Source organism: Adiantum capillus-veneris, chromosome 4 (assembly GCF_014529385.1).
Source record: "Adiantum capillus-veneris isolate H3 chromosome 4, ASM1452938v2, whole genome shotgun sequence".
Taxonomy (NCBI): domain Eukaryota; kingdom Viridiplantae; phylum Streptophyta; class Polypodiopsida; order Polypodiales; family Pteridaceae; genus Adiantum; species Adiantum capillus-veneris.
In genome coordinates, this window is record NC_140934.1 from 107,022,340 (window position 1) to 107,042,723 (window position 20,384).

A 20,384-nucleotide genomic window follows, 5' to 3' on the forward strand; every position below is an offset into this window, starting at 1 on the left:
GTCAAGGGTCATGCACCCTTTCAAGGACTCATGGAACCCTCTGTGCACAACCTTACTTGGTTTGAGCACCATAGCCTATGGATGCCCCTTGGTCTACTCATCCTTCCATATGTGGTATTTTCAAGCAATTCTCAAGAAGCAGACTTTGAGTGGCCGTATTAGAAAGACTTGATGAAGAAGCACTCTCAAACATGGTCTCCAGAAAACAGGCCAGAACCTTTGCATCTTCAGCCATCATCAGAACCTTCGCATCTACTGCACAAGAGGCCACTTTACTGCTGATTCTTGCATCTTGCTGACGAAGGACGAGGGACGAGCTCTCTCTCTGCTGGACGAGGAACGAGGGCGAGCTGCTGGACTTGGTCGAGGGCGAGCAGGTGGACCTGGTCGAGCTGCTGGTCCTGTGTCAAGAGGGCGAGCAGCTTGCCAAGGGCGAGGACGAGGGCCCTAACCTCTGAAGGACGAGGGCGAACTGTGCCAAGGGCGAGAGCTAGCTGCCTACCAAGGGAGAGGGCTAGAAGAGCCAAGGGCGACCAGACGAGACCAGTGCCAGGGCGAGGACGAGAGCAGTCAAGTAAGCCAAGACGAGGGCGAGGACTTGGTGACGAGGGCAAGGCCAACCAGGGCGGAGGCCAGACCTCAGCTGGTGAGGGCCTTGACTCAGTGCTCGCTTTGTTCTTCTCTCTCAGATGGACCAACCAGTCGAGGATGGTGATGCAAGTGGCTTCACCACGCCACAAAAAATGAAAGCGACTTTCAAGCGGAGGAACAAAGATAGCATACTCTCGCCAAGCTCATTGCGGGCAGGGAAAACCGTCAGAATCCAAGATGATTTAATGATGGAGAGGGTTCAAGTGATGATTAAATCTGAGCTCAGCTTTATGAGAGATGACATCAGGAAAGAGATGTACGCAAACGCAGAGAGTTATAAGAATTCTATGTTTGCAGATATGAGGAAAGAATTCGATAAAGCGATGCTTGGTAAGCATGATGAGATGTATCTATCTGTGAAAGGGGAGATGCAGGCTCTAATGCAGGCAAAAGTGAATGTAATGGAATGTATTATGCAGAAAAAGTTGGATGAGGCAATTGCAAGCTTTGAATCTTGGAAAACCAATGTGGAAAAGTGCATGAAGGAAAAAGATGCAGTGATTGAAGAGCTTAAAGGGGAACTTGCAGCGTGCAAAATTATGCCCAAAACGGAAGGGGGAAATCAGCCCTCGATGTTAAAGGAGCTCGAAGATATTAAGGAGCAGGTGAAAACTCTGTGCGAAGGGGAAGAACTAAACTCGAAAGAGGCTTCCTCATGGGCGGAGCGCCTTTCTAAAACACAGGATAAAGTTGACGAAGCAGAAAAATGGATTGAAGGTGCAAAGAAAGGAAAGGCCCGGATGCCAGAAGCCGCACAGACTTCTACCATCATCAATATGACCATTGAGGAGGAACAGAAGAGGAGGACTAGAGCCCTCCATGTGCGTATTACTGGTATCAAAGACACCGAAAATGTAGAAGACGAAGTGAAGGAACTCTTGCAGCGCATGGGCATCCCGGAACCTATGCACACAGGTGCTTGGAGAGTAGGAAAGAAGGGAGTGGATGAGAAGGGAAACGTCAAAGAGAAAGCACTTATTTTGCGTTTCCCGACTTTGGAAACAAGGAAGGAATTTCTGAAGAAGAGACCAGCACTTAAGAAAACTGGAATATTTATGGGGGATGACCTTACTTTAGCACAAATAGCACATATGCAAGAGTTGATGCCAGAGATCAAGGCAACAAGGGAGAAGGGAAAAATTGCCTTTTACAGAGAAGGGAAAGTAGTGGTTTTGGAAAAACGCACAGCATGACGGTGCGAGACATATGGGACCACACTCCGGATGGCGGCATGGAATTGTAATGGATCATATAGGCTGGATGTGGGTGCCTTTGAAGATAGCTTCAGAAATAGAGACATTGTCTTTTACTCGGAGACACATCAAAAATCTGGACAGTTGATGCCAAGTGTGACTGGCTATTTATGGGAGACTGCTTGTCGGCCAGACGCTAGATCCCAGCATGGAAGTCGAGGTTCGGGAGGGGTAGCAGTCTTATTCAAGGAAGAGTTGCAGCCGCTATTACAGATTGTCCGGAGAGATGACCAGGTGAGATACATGTGGGTGAGACTAAGAGTTGAGACAGGCAGATTCTTATACATTGCTATATGTTACTTTCCCCCTAGCACATCGGTCTATACCTCACCTAGAGGGCAATCCCCTTTCTCTATACTTGATGCTGACATATGGGAGTTCTCTAGAGATGGAGATATCATTCTCTTGGGAGACTTTAATGCCAGGACGACCAACTCCCAAACGCTACTTTATGATACCTCGGAGGAGATGCTTAGAGAGATGGATATATCGGAGATGGGACTTGACAGACACTCACAGGATAAAGAGCACACAAAGTATGGGAGATATCTCATGGAGATGACAACTACGCATGGTCTGGCCATACTTAATGGTCTAGAGATTTTTCCTTCGTCTGAGGGATTCACATGCTTTCCACACAGACATGGGGCCAGTACAGTGGACTATGTCATGACTTCACCGAGCTTCATCTCTCATATTCAAGATCTCAATGTGGACCCTAGGCCTGTTGGAGTAGCAGTGGACCATGCTCTCCTGACTTTTTCAGTCTCTTTCCAGTATAGTGTCTCTCAGACACCACAGAGGATTGCACACACACGGTATACTTTTACACCAGAGACGGATTCAGTCTATGTGGAAGAGATTTACAGACGGATGGGGGCAGCCGAGCCTATATATACAGTGGAGGAGATCACCACTTTATTGACGGAGATCTTGCATGGGGCAGCAGCAGAGGCATACCCACACACTCAACCAGATCAGAGAAGACGTTCTGGGAACATGCCTCAGAATAGTTGGTATGATGAGGAGTGCAGAGAGATGAGAGTTCAGATTCAGAGCGAGCTTATACTTGGAGTCATTACATATAGACAGTCTCGGATTGCCCTTCGGCGTTTAGTGCGACGGAAGAAGCGGGCCTTTTTAGCCCAGATGGAACGTGATTTGTATCAGCTCTTTTTGAGCCGAGATTCAGGTGAGGCCTGGCGTCTCTTCCATGAGCACTCATCTCCTCCAGTGATTACCTCTCCCGAGATTTTGGGGTCAATATGCAGCATCATTATATACAGTACCTGGGCAACCACCATTACCAGACCCTCTAGAGCCATGTCCCACCACTAGTACCTTCTTTACCACTGAGATGGTGAAGAACGCCATTGACAGGATGAGGACTAGGAGAGCATATGATCATGATGGTTTGGTGGCAGAGCACTTGATACATGCTAGAGATTTACTGTCAGAGGTTCTTGCGCGGTTGTTTAACCGTGTCATGTGTGAGGGACTACCCGAGTCCTAGAGATTATCTACTATTGTACCTCTTTTCAAGGCAGGGGACCCCACGGTACAAGGGAACTACCGTACTATTATGATAGGGCACACATTGGCACGGTTGTATGCATCCATTCTTGAACAGCAACTGAGTAAATGGGCAGAAAATGAGGGCATACGAGCAGCAGGACAGGCTGGATTCAGGAGGGGTTTCTCCACTTTGGACCATATTCTTACACTCAGAGCCATTACTGAGGAGGGTCGGGCACATGGGGGACGGATGTATTGTTGCTTTGTGGACTTCCGCAAGGCATTTGACACAGTGCCGAGGGCCAGATTGATGCGCAGGCTACTGAAGTTGGGAGTACCCACAGAGATCATATGGGGGATCATGGCTTTATACGGCTCAGTGACTGGCTAGGTACGCACTCCTGAGGGGATTTCTGACATTGTTCATTCCACTATTGGAGTGAAACAGGGGTGTCCTTTGTCCCCTACACTTTTTGGTATGTATGTAGATGAGGTCTCTGACTACATTGACAGAGAGGGTGACAAAGGCGCTCAGCTGGCAGGGACATGGATCCCTTTATTATTATATGCTGATGATATTGTGTTAATGTCAGAGTCGCCACAGGGCATGCAAAGACATTTGGATGCATTGCACAACTTTGCAGAGGATAGTGGACTGTCTGTGAACCTTGGTAAAACCAAGGTTATGGTGTTTAACACCACACCACAGTGGGTCAAGAGATCGGCACCTACACTCGTATATGACTAGGACACTGTGGAGTACACAGATGAATATACATATCTGGGGGTGGTATTCACAGGACCGAGGTTTACCCTGAGGAGAGCAGCAGAGACTAGACTATCCAGAGCCTATGCGGCATTAGGAGGGCTAGAGAGGATGTGTTCGCAGATTCAGTTTCGAGAACCACGAACAAAACTATGGCTCTTTGATACTTTGGTTGCTTCAGCTATGCTTTATGGGGTCCAAGTTTGGGGACCATCTGTGAATCATGACAGTTGGAGGAACATGGAGAGACCCTTGGTATTTTTGATATCCCGGATGATTAGAGCCAAGGCCTCGGTACCACATGCGATTATTCGAGCGGAGGTAGCCGCCCCTCCTATAGAGATTGAGGCTCTTACCAGATCAGTGTCCTTTATGCACAGTCTATGGGATACACATAGAGGCAGATATACTAGACTGGCTCTTGAGTCCTCTAGACAGTTAGCGATGCAGGGAGATGCATCATGTTGGTATGCACAGATGACCTCATGGTTTCAGAGGCATGGTCTCAGCATGGATAGATTGCCTCCCTTTCAGTATTCCTTGGATGCACCCTTCCCTGCCAGTCACACGGACGGAGATCACTAGACTCATTCGTCAGGATCTTATACAGTTGGACACCAAGAGGACATGGGTAGAGCCGATACACGAGTTGGGCACGAAGATGGCTTTCTACAAAGAGCACCTTCTCCAACTTTCAGGGGATGGGTTTGTGACTAGTCCGAACTACATGGACACTCATTTATCTCATGGTCTGCGATGTGCTATTGGTCAGATTCGCACATCCTCACACCAGCTGGAGATTGAGACGGGTAGATTCAGAGGGATACCACCAGAGGCTAGGATATGTCAACTATGCGGTAGAGAGCCAGAGACAGAGCTACACTACATATGCCACTGCACTGTGTATTATGAGATACGAGGGCGCTTCCATTGCTTATTCAGGGAGGGTTTTGTACCCCTAGATAGAGTCATGAGGTATCAGGACCAGAGATGCCTTGGCTTATATCTAATTGAGCTACACCGACATAGAGACAGTCTATTGAAGAGACATGGACCAACCACCAGCACAGGGTTGTACCCGCATTCATACCAGAGGCACCCTCATTGACAGGGCGATTGAGCTCGGCAGATCGAGATGACCACGACCGAGACACAAGAGCACACTACATCGACGGAGACTCCAGCAGAGGATCAGAGGCATTCTAGCACGACACCCAAATTGTCATTGAGGGCCTATTCTACATTTTCACATCTCACATTTCACACTTCATTTCAGTTTTCATTTTTACTTTCAGTACTTTTTGTACTTGTACTTCAGACATTGTATTAGATTCACCACTTTGTATCTGATGGTCTCATAGGTCATTTTGGCCTTTTGAAGACGTTAATATATCATTTCATTTCTCTCAATTTTCAGCCCAAGACACTCAACCTCCCACAAGTGAATCAAACAAGGAGATCCCAAAAAGGTGTTTCAAGCTGCCTCACAACAAACCCTAAAATCGACCTTTCAGCAAGCTCTCGAGGCAACCTACCCTGCTGAAGACCATGATGAGATCGCAGAAATGATATATATACCGTCATAAGAACAGAAAATTCAGAGTTTAATAGCAAGCATTTGAAAGGACATCAAACCCAAAAAGAAAAAAAACAAACATAAGCAAACAAAGTCACTAAGGAGAGGACACTGAAAGAACTAAGACATTAAACAACTACGGGATAATAGGATACAATCATGCAAAATGACTAGTATCACAATGAATCAGATTTCACAACATAAGAAACAAGCTTCAAGCACCATTTGAGTCTTTGACAAGCTTCTAGCTATTTCAAAACATTCAAATTTCAATACGAAGAAGTTGCAACTAACAAATAGCATTAAACCATTGAACACAAAACCATTGAGCTGTAAACAATAGGATGTAGATTCAGAAATAATCGAGAGTCAAGACTCATGGTGAGTCATCAAAACAAAATAGTACATGAATCATGATACATCTCAAAATCCAAAACAAAACATGATACTAAATAAATATGTGATCGATGCCATAGATTCCATCAATGATCATCCATGATCCAAACTCTAGAGTCTCATAAGAATCAAGAGTCAGAATGAGAATCCTCTGAATCACTCTCACACTCTGGAGTAAGTGTAAAGGCTCCACAACCCTCCGAGTAAAGCGGTTGCATGAACCGTGACATCCATGAGTAGCTAGCTGCAACACAAACAGCAACACCCGAATCTGATGCCTCTCCAAGACGACATCGTATAGTAGAGCAAGTCTGTCGAGCGAAGCGCATCATGTACTCTCAAATGAAGTCATAGACATCATCCTCTGTAGTGCGTGGCTGAAGCTTCGAGATGTCCGCAACCTCCACTACGACTTTTTTATGGTCGACCTGTTTTATTGTCGAGCTCACTGTACCTCCACTGTTTAATCCTCCAACCTTCTCCAAGCCTCGAAGGTTGGCATTGACATAAGCCAACTTATCTACCTTCAGAGTATTGAGCCTACAAGTTACCAAAAGAAATTTGTTAAGTAACAAGCTTTAAGATTAACCATCGACAGCATAAGATGTATCATGTTACCTGTAAGTGATATGCTATAACTTTACTTATTGTGATCCTTTGTGTGTATGTCGCCCATGATACTCCATAATCTCTCTGCGCCAGAGGAGCTTACCTCTTGTGAGAGGACTCGCATAGCCAAAGCCTGGAGGGTAGGATTAAAACCTCCAAACTTTTCCCACCAAGATCCTGGGATGGCTTTATTCTCAGGCTCCTTTGCAATTGGTCGTGAGAACCCACCCCTGTTACCTCTATACTCCAAGAGGTCCTCCTCCTATCGGTCCTATGTGAATCATTTCTCCACAAAGGGTGGAGAATATGCTCTACACAATTAATAGGCCGTCTGAATTACATGGTAAGTTGTAACACATAAGAACATTCAACGTACAAGTTACATACATGATAAACATGAAAGGTTTGAGTCTCGAGAATCGAGATGGCACCTCTCAGGACTAAGTACTCTGCAGTTGTGTATAGCACGCTTAAGTCTATCCATGAACTCATAAAGTAGTCCCATGGTAGACCCCTCACTGTCACACAAGCGCAACACTGAGACAATGGGGAAAAGTGCAACCTAGATGACATCTACATCAGCCCAAAAAGTGTTGTTGTAGATTTCGTCTTGAGCATTCACTACAGCAGGTGAGGTTGACTCCGACCAATCAAGCCACTCCTGATCAGCCACCATGTGTCGAAGACCATCCTTGCATTTGACTAGGCTGAAAATTTCACAACCATAGGTCTCATGCATACATTCAAGACTCATAAATCAACTTTAAATGACTCAAGAGTCAAGATACGTGTAAGACAATAAACATGTAGCAAAATCGTGTCTTGGCTGGCTTCTTGAGCACCCATTTGCAATGATGAGCGAATAATCCAAGAGCAAAGGACTTACGTGTGACAAAGTTGATAAGCTGCAATGCTTTATCAATCACATTAGCTACCCATGAAAGATGTCTAATGTCCTCCATCATAAGATCAATCGAGTCTCCCATGAGCTTGCAGTCGCTCGCATTATCTGTCACCACTTGCACCACATGTTCTGGCCCAACCTCTTCAATAGCCTCATCAATGTATTGGAAAATTGTCTCTCCTAAACACAACGGACAAGTTACAAGTTACAATGCATAATCATATAATCAAGGTGGCTGATGTGATGCATGTAGTATGCACAGCATAATGCCATACCATGAACCCCTTGGAGAAATGAAAGAACAGTGAAGACCGCCCCCAAGTACAGAGAAAGTCAAATCTCTTTTGCTCTGCTGCTCTAGAGTCTCCCTGTGATGCATCCCACTGGCTGCAAAGAGTGTGTTGTAGCCCTAATCAAATAATCCGCAATGTACCCGTCTCAAAAGAAGGCTCATCGCTAAGAACGTGCACACATCGAGCCTTCCAAATACACCACAACGTAATAGACGCAATAGTGGCAAAAATAGGCTCCCTGCTCTGGTCAGACACATCCCAAACTGAAGCATGTATCATGGATAGGGAGCCTCTAAAATAAGTACCGACAGCCAATAAGTAAACAGGGTCACTAGGCTCGCCCTAGAAGAAAACATGAGGGCCAGAGAACTGGAGAAGCCAGGATACAGTTAAGCTGACTCTCAATCTGCGGGTCTGTGACACTATCAATCCAGCATTGTGGGATAGCAGCATCAATCTCGAGCATCCGTGGTACAACACTCCTGCCAATAGAATAGGTGGTGACCATCAAATCTACATCCAAGCATCGGGCGTCAAGCCAAGTCTGTAAACCGCAGGTCCCCTGTTCCAAGCTGCCCAATCAATGTGAGTACAAATGCCTAGTTGTCAACCCTCCTCATCTAGAACCCTCGGATTCCAGATGAGTGGCTGACGCTGAATCTCCTCCGTAAGAATCAGATGTCGATAAATGATGTCCCTGCGCAAAGCACTCCACACCCCCAGAACTGATCGCAAGAAATAGGAATCTGGCTGAGTATGAGGTGCATCACAAAAGATGAATCTGTAAGAGGGATCCCAGTCACCTCTCCCTACAGGAGTCGAGTGCAGAACTGCATGTTGAAGAAAAGATTTCCAAGGCTCATTTCCGGGAAACAGCCCCCGGATGATACACTTGGAAATAAGTGCTCTACTCTGCATCTCGGGATAAATGATACCCAATCCTCCCTGCGACCGAGGCAAAATGCATGTGTGCCAAGCAACCCTAGCTCGGGATCAATGATACCCAGTCCTCCCTGTGACCGAGGCAAAATGCATGTGTGTCAAGCAACCCTAGCTCTCGTGTCATGCGAACCATCGGATCCAGTCCATGAGTGATTGCGCACCAGGCGCCTGAGTCTAGAGATCACCCAGGGTGCAGCATCCAGCATGAAGCAATGTACCATGCAGTGGCTAGTAATACTGATTAACCACAAGAGCCCGACCAGCTAGAGATAAGTGACAAGCGGACCAGTGCGTGAGCTTCCTGCAGATCGAATCAAGTACTAGAGTGAACTGCTGGGCACATCCAGGCCTATCTGAAATCCCAAATATCTGCATGATTCTCCTGGCTGCAGCCAAGTGAATCCATCTGCAATACCCCAATCAGTATGTGCGTCTGTGCCAAAAGAAATACCAGATGATTTATTCCAATTGACACGAGCACCGCTAGCAACACAAAATCTGTCTATCAAAACTCGAACTCTATCAAGTGTCTCCTCAGAGAACTCCGTAATCAGTAGGGTGTCATCTGAATACTCTGAATCCAAAAGATCAGTCTGCTGTCCCGCAGAAAATAGGAAGGTGCAGGCCAGGGATGCGAGTAGACTGAGTGCATAAAAAGGAGGACAACGCCTCTGCAAAGAATAAGAACAGATAAGGAGCAAGAGGGCAACCCTGTCTGACCGACCTGCCCAAAGTGAAGTGGTGGCTAACAAACCCACCGATGGTAATTGCATTTGGTCGCTGAGCGATAGAGACCTGAGACACCTCTAATCCAACTCAGGAAACACGAGTCTGGCAAGAGTGCCCTCTAGGAAGTCCAATCAACTCTATCATAGGCCTTCTCAAAATCAAGAAGAAGGATTGCCAAATACAGGGAAGAAGACTTGGCTCATTTGGCCACTGCATAAAAGATAAACACATTATCCAGTATGCATCTGACCTGAATGAAAGCAGTCTGCGAACCATGTATAAGGTTAGGCATAAGAGGCTTTAAACGACCCGAAATCATATGAGCCATAAGCTTGTAAGAGGATGAAAGCAAGGTAATAGGTCTCCACTGTCGTAACATCGTAGTGTCCTGCCCTTTGGGATAAGTGCAATCAAACCAGAAGTCAAGGATGGAGACATGAAACCAGTATCAAACATCTGTTGTAATCCAAGGAGCAGTGGACGATGCACCAACTCCCAGTACTCTAGAAAGAACTGCCGGGTGAGACCACCATCTGCTGGGCAAGAGGAGGCATCCAAGGCGCTAACTGCAGCCCGAACCTCTAAATCTGTGAACGGACGCAAAAGAGAAGCAGACATGTCTGTAGTAACTACCATTGGTACGTGCGACCAGACCTCATCTCTAGCATTGGCAATGTATGCGGTGAGAATGTCTGGTACGAAGAGAGCCTCAAAGTAATCAGCTGTCAGCGCTAAGACCTCATCAGGCTGTGAATAAAGAACCCCGTCCGAGTGTCTGATAGCTCTCAAATAAGAACCAGAGGGGCGCTCTCTAAAAGTGGCAAAGAAGTCCTTGTTCATCCTATTCGCTTTGGTGATCCACTGAGAGACCGAAGCATGATAATTGAACTCTGCCCTTCTTTCCAAGACTAGAGAAAGCTCAGCCCTAGCCTGGCTCTCCTCCTGCGCAAGAAAAGGGTCCTGTGTGTGCTGCTCCTGTAACCGATGAATAGAGGCAAGACGAACATGGAGACGGTGCTCACTGGCACTCAAGAAACGTCTCCGCGCAATCGCATGATGTCGGCATATCTCACTGGAGACAGCAAGACAATCCATAATGAAATGTGCATAATCCAAGGGGGGAGCCTCAAGAGATATACGCCGTAAGTCCTCCAGCTGAGCATGTAAAGTGTCAGAAGACAAAACCACGTCAGGAATCCTACATGCCCTACGAGGAGCATCTGGTCTCTGTGCTACAATTCGGATAGAAACTGGAGCATGATCTGAAAGCGCAGTGCCAGGTCAAATCGTCATAGAGCCACCGATCATAGATGCCCAGGCACCAATGTAAAAGCGATCCAATCTCTCAAGCAGCCCACTGGCCTGTCTGCGAAAACCCCATGAGAAATTTAAGGTACCCTCTGTGTGCATGAAAGACTGCACATGCCACGCATCTGAAAGTCTGAGAGCAAACAGCAAACTGTCCCAAGCATCTATCTCAACTGGAGCAATATCAAGCAGGTGCAGAGGAACGTCAGCACCATAGTCTGAGGGTGATTCCAGATTATTGAAATCCCCTCCCTCTATCCAAGAGTCCACAAGTGCCAATACATCCACAATCCCCTACCAGAAATCCGCTCTCAAGCGAGCCTATGTAGGAGCATAAACGCATAGCAAACCAATCAGCTGATCACCAATCTGGATCGAAACCCATATGCATCGACCAGCAATCAAAGTCCCATGGTCCCTAACACAAGAGACAAACCGCGGACCAACCGAAATAGGAACACCACCACTGCTAGACATCACTCCCGTGGCAGGCTCCCAAAAAGTGCACGAGTTGCCTGGGAGAATTTTCCCACAGGACCTCTCATCCTATGTTGTCATCTCAAGAGGTCTACCTGGAGGTTCCTCCACTCCTGTCCTGTCTCTGCGACGGTAGACGTTCCTCTCTACAGCCTGTGACCTCTCAGCCATCTTCTGATGCTGGGGCTTGGCAAAACTGCAAGTCTGACCCCCTACCTGCTGCCTGACCCAACACTGTTGTAGCATAGGACATGGCCTCCCTAGGCCGGGTCTAAGGTGGCTGAGCATGTCTGTTGACTTCCCCAATTCCAAGCTTTAGGACAGTCTTTAACAAGATGTCCTAAGGAATGACATCTTAGACATTGGTTTGATCTACCTGTGATAACCAGACACTGAGTGATAATCAAATCCTCCCACTCAAATCTGATGGACTCTGGAAACTCTGTAGTGGGGGGGACGGCCAACATCAAGGAAGGAACAGATGCCAAAAGCTGAATGGAACTCTGAAAAGGAGTGCAATAAACTGAACCAAACTACGAAAGAACCTCTAGCACTCTTAACTCTAGGGCCAGGTCTGGGAAAGAGAGTTTAACCGGAAACCTAGGCACCCTGCATTTGTCCTCGAAAGTAGTCATGTAGAGACATGTGTACCACTCTATCAAAAAGATTAGCTTTACCGAAAGAGAGAGGAGACCATCCGATGAGAGGGGCAACACTTTCCTCTGATGAAAGCAATACTGCCCTTCCCAAGTAAGAGAATGTCTTCAATGTATCCTTCTCGAAGCCCGAGGGATGCCTGAATCCAATTTTTGAATGCGCCTTTGATGCGCCGATAACAAACAAACTGGCCGATGAGCACTCTAGAAGAATATTTGCTAATTCTATCAGAAATTACCTATTTAGTTACACTAAAGAAGGAGATAGGTGCAATAGGTAGAAAGAAATGTGCTGTTGAAACCTGTTGCTGCTGTTGCACGGAAAACCCTGGTTTTTTTTTTAAATAAATCCCCGCAAGTTAGGGTTAGAACCTGGGAAGGAAAGGATGAGGCGGCACGGCGGCAAGGGAAAGGAGTGGGGGAAAGGACGCGAGCGAGAGGCAGAGACAGGGTGGACAAGGGGACAATGAGGAGAGGGCGGGGGTGAAGGAGAAAGAGGGCGAGGGTGGGCAAGGGGACGATGAGGACCTGAGAGGCTGAGAGAGAGTGGGCAAGGAGACAAAGAGGAGTGGAAAGGGGGCACATGTAATTTTGGGTTGGTGAAGTTGACAAATGGGCGTAGAAAAAGTCTCACACAAAATCTTTAAAAAAATCATGATTGTGGTGTTCTTCATAATGACCCAAGACCTTCCAACATTCTTATATGTGATGGAATGCCAACATTCATTGACTTTGAGCAGAGTGAGATTTCAGTCAACATGGAAGCTTTTCAAAACGAAGTTCAAGAAATGGAGAACATGTTGGTATGCACTTTATCTACGTGAACCCTTCTCTTGATTGGCAAGTGAGAAGGTTGTGCATGCTACTTACTAATTATTAACATGCTTTGCAAACATCTCTTGTAAGCTGAGATAGCGGTGGAATAACATGATGACTCTTGGACCACTTGTTCCTCTTACTCAGGTATGTATTCTCCCTTCCTTCCATGATGTATGTGTCTATGGAGAATGTACGGAGTTGCACACTTCTGCCTTATAAATTCACCATATAAGTTATGCATGTGGTAAATATACTCTATGTTAGTGGATTCGTCTTCCCTTTAAGGATGTCATTGTATCTCATGTGTGACTCTTTTAAGGCATTTATCTAATTGTTTTAATAGAATTGGTCAACTCTCTAAGAGGGTATATAAAGCCCCTTGCACACCATTGTAAATTACCCTTTATAGCTAATGATCTAGTTGTTTCTCTCTCTCTCTCTCTCTCTCTCTCTCTCTCTCTCTCTCTCTCTCTCTCTCTGTGTGTGTGTGTGTGTGTGCGCGCGCAAAAATTGCAGAAAATGTACGCCATGTATGCTTAATGTGAGAGAACATGTATGCATCATGTGGAAGCACTTGTGTTATTGTGATCTCCTTCTGCCGCAAAATTCCTCTCGTTTTTAGCAGCAACCAAACATGAGGAGAAGAATGATAAGCCCGATCCCTTAGAAGATGCAGTTCAAAAGTGCAAAGAATAAATGACCGAAACCATTAACAAGATCAACCGCAACCTATTAGGGACAATAAAAATGCTCGAAGATCCCGTTTTGGCCCAAGAAAGCAAGATCACTGCAATGGGAGATCGTGTGACGGCCCAAGACGATGAGATTGCATCACTTGAGAAGGAGCTCGCTGAGGCACGATCACGAAACACGCTTGAAGAGGGAGAATTGCAACCCTCTGTAATAGAAGAACTCAACACAATCAAAGAGCAAGTACGAGCCATCAAAGAGCGGGGAAGAGCAACACAAAGAAATGACGACTTCTAGGGTGGATGCTCTTACAAAGACTCAACAGAAAGCAGATGAGGCTGAGAAATGGATTGAGGTTGCCAAGAAAGGGAAAAGCAAGGAAACAACGTCTATACCCACCATTATCAACCTGACATTAGAAGAGGAGCAAAGAAGACGTATATGCTCTCTACATGTGATAATTTGCGGCCTTAAAGACAAAGATAATGTAGACGAAGAGGTAAAAGAACTCATGGCTTTGATGCGGGTTCACGAGCCGATGCACTTAAGAGCTTGGAGAGTGGGCAACAAGAAAAATGGGAGCAAGGAAGGAAACCTCGAAAGAAAGGGCACTCATCCTTCGTTTTCCCTCCATGGAAGCGAAGGACTTTTTGAAGAAGAGACCAACTCTTAAGAAGACGGGTATCTTTCTCAGGGATGACCTTACCCTCTCACATGTCGCCCATATGTAGGAGGTAATGCCAGAGATTAGAGAGGCAAGGAAAAAAGGTAAGATTGCTTTTTACCGAGATACAAGAGTGGTGATAATGGAGCGACGCTCCACATGACGGTGTGAGGCCTACGGGACCACACTCAAAGTTGCTACCTGGAATTGTAATGGATCTATGTGCCTTGATGTGGGTGCTTTTGAGGAGAGTTTTACCGGGAGAGACATCATCTTCTACTCTGAGACACATCAGGTCCCTGGGCAGTCTATGCCTCATATTAGTGGATACAAATGGGAACAGCCTGTAGACAAGAGACACGATCAGAGCAGAGAGGACAGGGCTCGGGAGGAGTGGCAGTGTTATTCACGGAGGAGTTGCAGCCATTGATACATATAGCCCGCAGGGATGAGCAAGCTAGGTATATGTGGGTGAGATTGAGAGCAGAGACAGGCAAATATCTTTACAATGCTATTTGCTATTTTCCACCAAGTACGTCAGTATATGCACCACCCAAAGGACAGTCTCCCTTCCTATTTCAGATGATGACATATGGGAGTTCTCTAGAAATGGTGACATTATCATTCTAGGGGACTTCAATGTTAGGACTGTCAATCATCCGACTGTATCTTATGATACTTCAGAGGAGATGCTGAGAGAGCCGGATGATGCAGAGACGGGCCTATCCAGACTATCACAAGATGGGGAACATACTGAGTATGGACGGCACTTAGTAGACATGGAGACTGCACATGGATTGGCCATCTTGAATGCCTACAGAGATTTCCTACTTGCGGGAGGTTTCACATGCTTTTCACAAAGACATGGAGCCAGCACAGTGATTTATGTCATGGTACAGCCGAGCCTCATCCCTAGTATCCAAGATCTCATAGTTGGGCCCAGACCTGTTGGGGTGTTGGGGTGGCAATGGATCATGCTCTTGTGTCGTTGACCATCTCTTTCCAGTTCAGTGTAGCACACAGACCACGGGTAGCAGCCCCTACTCGCTACACCTTCACGCGGGAGACAGATTCTGTATACAGATGTCTATGCATTGAGGAGACAGGGCGACCTCTGGAGGAGCTTACTACTATACTGACACAGACATTACATGATGCAACAGCAGAGGCATATCCACACACCCAGCCTGAGCAGAGACGTCGTTCTGGGAGCATGCGTCAAAACAACTGGTATGATGAGGAATGGCGCCAGACTAGAGCTAGACTTCAGAGGGAGGTGATTTTGGGGGACATCACTCACAGACAGTCACAGATTGACTTCCGACGCCTAGTGCGGCGAAAGAAGACTGCATTTTTGGCTCGACTAGAGCAGGATCTATACCAGCTATTCTTGAGTCAAGACTCGCGTGAGGCATGGCGGCTCTTTCATGAGCAGTCTCCCCCTCCCCCTCCCTGCCATTACCTCTACAGAAACCTGGGGTCAATACGCATCATCTTTGTACACAGTTCCTCGATAGCCGCCCCTTCCCGACCCCCCCGATCCATGCCCACACACATGCGCTTTTTTCACCGCTAAGATGGTCAAGAAGGCCATTGACAGGATGAGGATTGGGAGAGCATATGATCATGATGGCTTAGTGGTTGAGCATTTCATGCATGCCAGAGATCTACTAGTAGAGCTTCTAGCAGTTATGTTTAACCGTGCCATATTTGAGGGCTTGCCTGATACTTGGAGCCTATCTACGATTGTACTTATCTTCAAGTCAGGAGACCCTATGGAGCCTGGAAATTATCGCACTATCATGATTGGACACACATTGGCACGGATGTACGCATCCATTCTTGAGCAGCAGCTCAGTAGATGGACAGAGAGGGAGGGAATGCGTGTAACTGGTGGGCAGACAGGGTTCAGGAGAGGTTTTTCTACTCTTGACCATATCTTGACACTCAGGGCCATCATTGAGGAGGGCAGATCCCATGGGAGACGGATCTATTGTAGCTTTGTGGACTTCCGCAAAGCATTGACACAGTACCCAGAGCTAGATTCATGAGCAGATTACAGGAGATGGGAGTATCCACAGAGCTCATTTGGGGGATCATGGCATTCTACGGATCAGTAGTAGGGCATGTACGCACCTCAGAGGGTCTATCTACACCGGTTCACTCCACTATAGGGGTGAAGCAAGGCTGCCCGCTCTCTCTTGACCTATTTGGTATGTATGGGGATGAGGTTTTTGACTACATTGAGAGAGATGGTGATAGAGGTGCACCGCTAGCAAGGACATGGATTCCGCTATTGTTATATGTTGATGATATTGTGTTGATCTCCGACTCTCGGAGAGGATGCAACGTCACTTCGATGCTTTGCATAGGTTTGCCCATGAAAGTGGTTTGTCTGTCAACCTTGGTAAAACCAAGGTCATGGTATTTAATACCACCCCACACTGGATCAAGAGGTCAGCTTTGCATAGGTTTGCCCATGAAAGTGGTTTGTTTATCAACCTTGGTAAAACCAAGGTCATGGTATTTAATACCACCCCACAATGGATCAGGAGGTCGGCGCCTGCATTCACATACGGCCAGGAGACAGTGGAGTATACAGATGCTTACACTTACCTTGGAGTGGTTTTTAGTGGACCAACATTTTCATTGAGGAGAGCAGCAGAGACTAGATTGACCAGAGCCCATGCGGCATTGGGTAGATTGGAGAGGATGTGTTCATAGGTTAAGTTTCAGGAGCCTCGAACGAAGCTCTATCTCTTTGACACTCTGGTGCCTTCTGCATTGCTCTATGGAGTTGAGATATGGGGGCCTTCATTGGATCATCACGGGAGGACAAGTCGCACTGATGGATGGGGGGACATGGAGAAGCCTCTGGTCTCTATGATCTCGCGTCTCATTAGAGCCAAGGCTTCAGTACCACGTGCCATTATCCGAGCATAGCTGGCTGCCCCCACACTAGTGGTTGAGGCGCTCACTAGATCTATCTACTTCATACACCACATGTGGAAACATCCCAGAGACAGATACGCCCGCCTTGCACTTAGTCCTCTCGACAGTTAGCCATGAAGGGAGATACAACATGTTGGTATGGGGAGATGACATCATGGTTTCAAGCGCATAGGTTCAACATAGACAGATTGCTCCCCTTTCACTACTTAATAGATGAACCCTCTCTGACTCTTACACAGTCCGAGATCAATAGGCTCATCCGCCAGGACCTGACTCAGCTAGACATCAGGAGGACATGGATACAGACAGCACAAGAGTTGGGCACGAAGATGGCTTTCTACAAAGAGCATCTTCTCCAGCTTACGGAGGACGGTTTTGTGACGAGGCCTAAATACATGGACACCCACTTGTCTCATGGGATACAATGTGCTATTGGCCAGATACACACATCTTCACACCAGCTGCGGATCGAGACTGGGAGATACAACGGAGTACCAACCCAAAAGGAACGACCAGAAATTCATAACGACCATACTTTGTCCGAAAAGCTGTTTTGTATTCATCGCCAATTCTAATGCGAATCTGGTGATAATCTGACTTCAGACCGATCTTGGAATAGACCCTTGAACCCAATAGCTGATCAAAGAGTTCATCGATGCGAGGTAAAGGAAATTTGTTTTTTATCGTCAGCTTATTGAGAGCACGATAATCAATGCAAAGACGCATGGAGTCATCCTTCTTTTTTACCAATAAGACCGGAGCGCCAAAAGGACTTTTGCTGGGACGGATATGATCTTTATCCAATAAATCTTCCAATTGTCACTGAATTTCCTGAGATTCTGAATATGAAACGCGATAAGGAGCTCGAACTGGAGGAGGTTGTCCGGGAATCAAATCGATTGTATGATCCATAGGACGAGGAGGAGGTAATGTAGTTGGGAGCTCATCAGGAAATAAGTCCACAAATGGTTTAAAGAAAGGCTGTTGCAAGTAAGCAGTGGGTGATGTTGAGGATTTTGAGGTTTCTTCCGTTTCTGCTTCTTTTCTCGCAACATAATCAAGACTGTTGCACAATCACGCTTGCGAACCAAACGCTTAACTTGTAAAGCTGAGACCAAGGTGATAGGCTTTGCATTAAAAAGACCACGAAGTTCTACTTCTTGATGATCATGATAAAGCCGAATAGAATGATCTCTGAAACTGATGACAGGATTATACTGATACAGCCAAGATTGACCAAGAATCATGTTGTAGTGTGATAAGGGCATTACTGCAAAGCTTAACTGATCCTGGTAACCTTGAATTTGAAATTGTAACTGTTGAAGTTTCTTGCAGCTCAAAAATGAACCATCTGCAAGTTCCACTTGAAAAGCTTCCACACTCTGTTGGATTGGTAGGTGAAGCTTGCTGACTAAAGAAGTGCTGATAAAATTTGTGGAATATCCACTATCTATGAGCACATTGATTGGATGTTGACCAATGAAACCAAGAAGACTGAGCACCTGGTTAGAAAGATCAATGGGAACTGAGGTGCGATTGTGGGCATTTAGCATTAAGGCGCTAACCACTTTGGATACTCTAATCGCACGAACTGCTTGTTTGCCCTTGTCTTTTATAGGAGGTGGACAGTGTTCTGCATCTGTACATGACAGAGTTACCGGGGAACGCCAATATGGGGGCTTGGAACGCCGGAACGGCGTTCCGGCCAGTCAAAATTCCCTGGAACGCATCGGAACGGACTGCCGTTCTGACAGACATGCCATCACCGGAACAGACCGGCTGGAACGGGCCGGAACGGGCAGAAATGGGCAGATTTCAACTTTTAAAAATGTAGCTGTTTGGGACTTTTGGGCAGCCAACGGCCATTTACAGCCCTATATAAATCCCCCCTTCCCCCATTCTTCACCAAAGCATCAAGGAAGTTTGAAGGGGGCCATCTCTCCCTTGCTCTCAACTCTCAAGCCATAGGGACCTAGCCTCTAGCTCTCATGTTTCAACCTCTCTCTCTCTCTTGGGCTAACCCTCAAGGCTCAAGGGTCAAACTCTCTCTCTCGGTCTCAACTTCCAAGAGGTGAAGCCTCTCTCTCAAGCTCTCTATCTCAACTTCTCATTGCTCAAGCCTCAAGCAAGAACGGAATCAAGCCTCTCTCTCTCTCAAGCCCTCTCTGAAGCTATCTCTCTCTCTCTCAAATCCTCAAAGATCAAGCTCTCTCTCTTTCACGGATAATCCATGGCTTCTTCTTCTCGTACAACCCCCTCCGTTCATGCGGGCAACACTCAAAAGGCAAAGGCATGGTCGTGGTGGGATGAAGTGACCTCGGAGGGCACCTTGTCGGCGGCGGGAGGTTCTCGTGCATGGCCATGCAAGCTATGCTCTTACACGCGAAAAGGGGGCCATGACAAAGTGAGGGCACACTTTCTTCGAGTGCCGGGACATGAGGTGAGATTTTGCTCCAACCTAACCATCGAGAAGAGGAAGGACCTCGAGGAAAAGGATCGGCAATTCAACCACAAAGCCAAGCCCGCACGCAAAGGTATTGATCCAAAGACCCTCATTTTCCCTTCTTCCTCTCTACCCGGTGTAGGTGTTGATGCATCTTCACAAGGTCCAAAACGTCGCCAAAGGACCCTTGCCACCTCTTGGGACCCAAAGAAGAAGGAAGAGGTGGATGCGGCCGTGGCTCGATTCTTCTATCACGACCATATCCCATTTGTCGCGGCGAGGCATGTTCATTGTTTTATGATTTATCAATCTTCTCTCTTATTTCTTCCGTTATCGTCGGTTTCACCTTTTTGATACTAACCTCTTCTATGTTTGATCGAAATAGGTCGAAGTATTGGAAAGTCATGGTGCAACGGATAGGAGAGTATGGCACCGGCTATGTGCCGACATCTTCAGAGGCTCTCCGGACCACTTTGCTCGATCGAGAGAAGGCTATCGTGGAGCAAGAAACCCTCAATATTCAGCGTCTTTGGGCAAAGCATGGTGTTTCCCTCATTGCCGACGGGTGGAGCGATACAAGAAAGAGATCTATCCATGGTCTCGTCGCATACTCGAGTGGAGAGATGTACTTTGTGCACTCTCATGATGCCACCGAGAGTGGCAAGTCCGCCGATGTCCTCTCTGTAGAGTGGACAGCGGCCATAGAAACCATCGGTGAGCAACACGTGGTGGCCTTTGTCA

The 20,384-nt window shown here is 46.7% G+C and overlaps 1 protein-coding gene and 1 pseudogene across 7 annotated transcripts in view; both read right to left on the minus strand.

Moving 5' to 3' along the window:
* Positions 1–6,042: 6,042 nt before the first annotated feature.
* The window catches only part of LOC147459755 (uncharacterized), a 52,840-nt gene continuing 38,498 nt past the window's right edge, over positions 6,043–20,384 (minus strand). For 3 of the 7 annotated variants that reach the window (XR_015187909.1, XM_086510967.1, XM_086510966.1), the window contains one exon: positions 6,043–6,697. Coding sequence is in view for 4 of the 7 variants with exons in the window: in XM_086510963.1 (XP_086367089.1) it covers positions 7,546–7,850 (305 nt within the window). In the remaining 3 variants the exon portion in view is untranslated. Of the gene's footprint in view, positions 6,698–6,775; positions 7,851–20,384 lie in introns of all 7 variants that reach the window. The other 4 variants (XM_086510964.1, XM_086510962.1, XM_086510965.1 and 1 more) reach the window with 3 other exon arrangements.
* Positions 11,489–17,926, minus strand: LOC147459756 (uncharacterized; annotated as a pseudogene).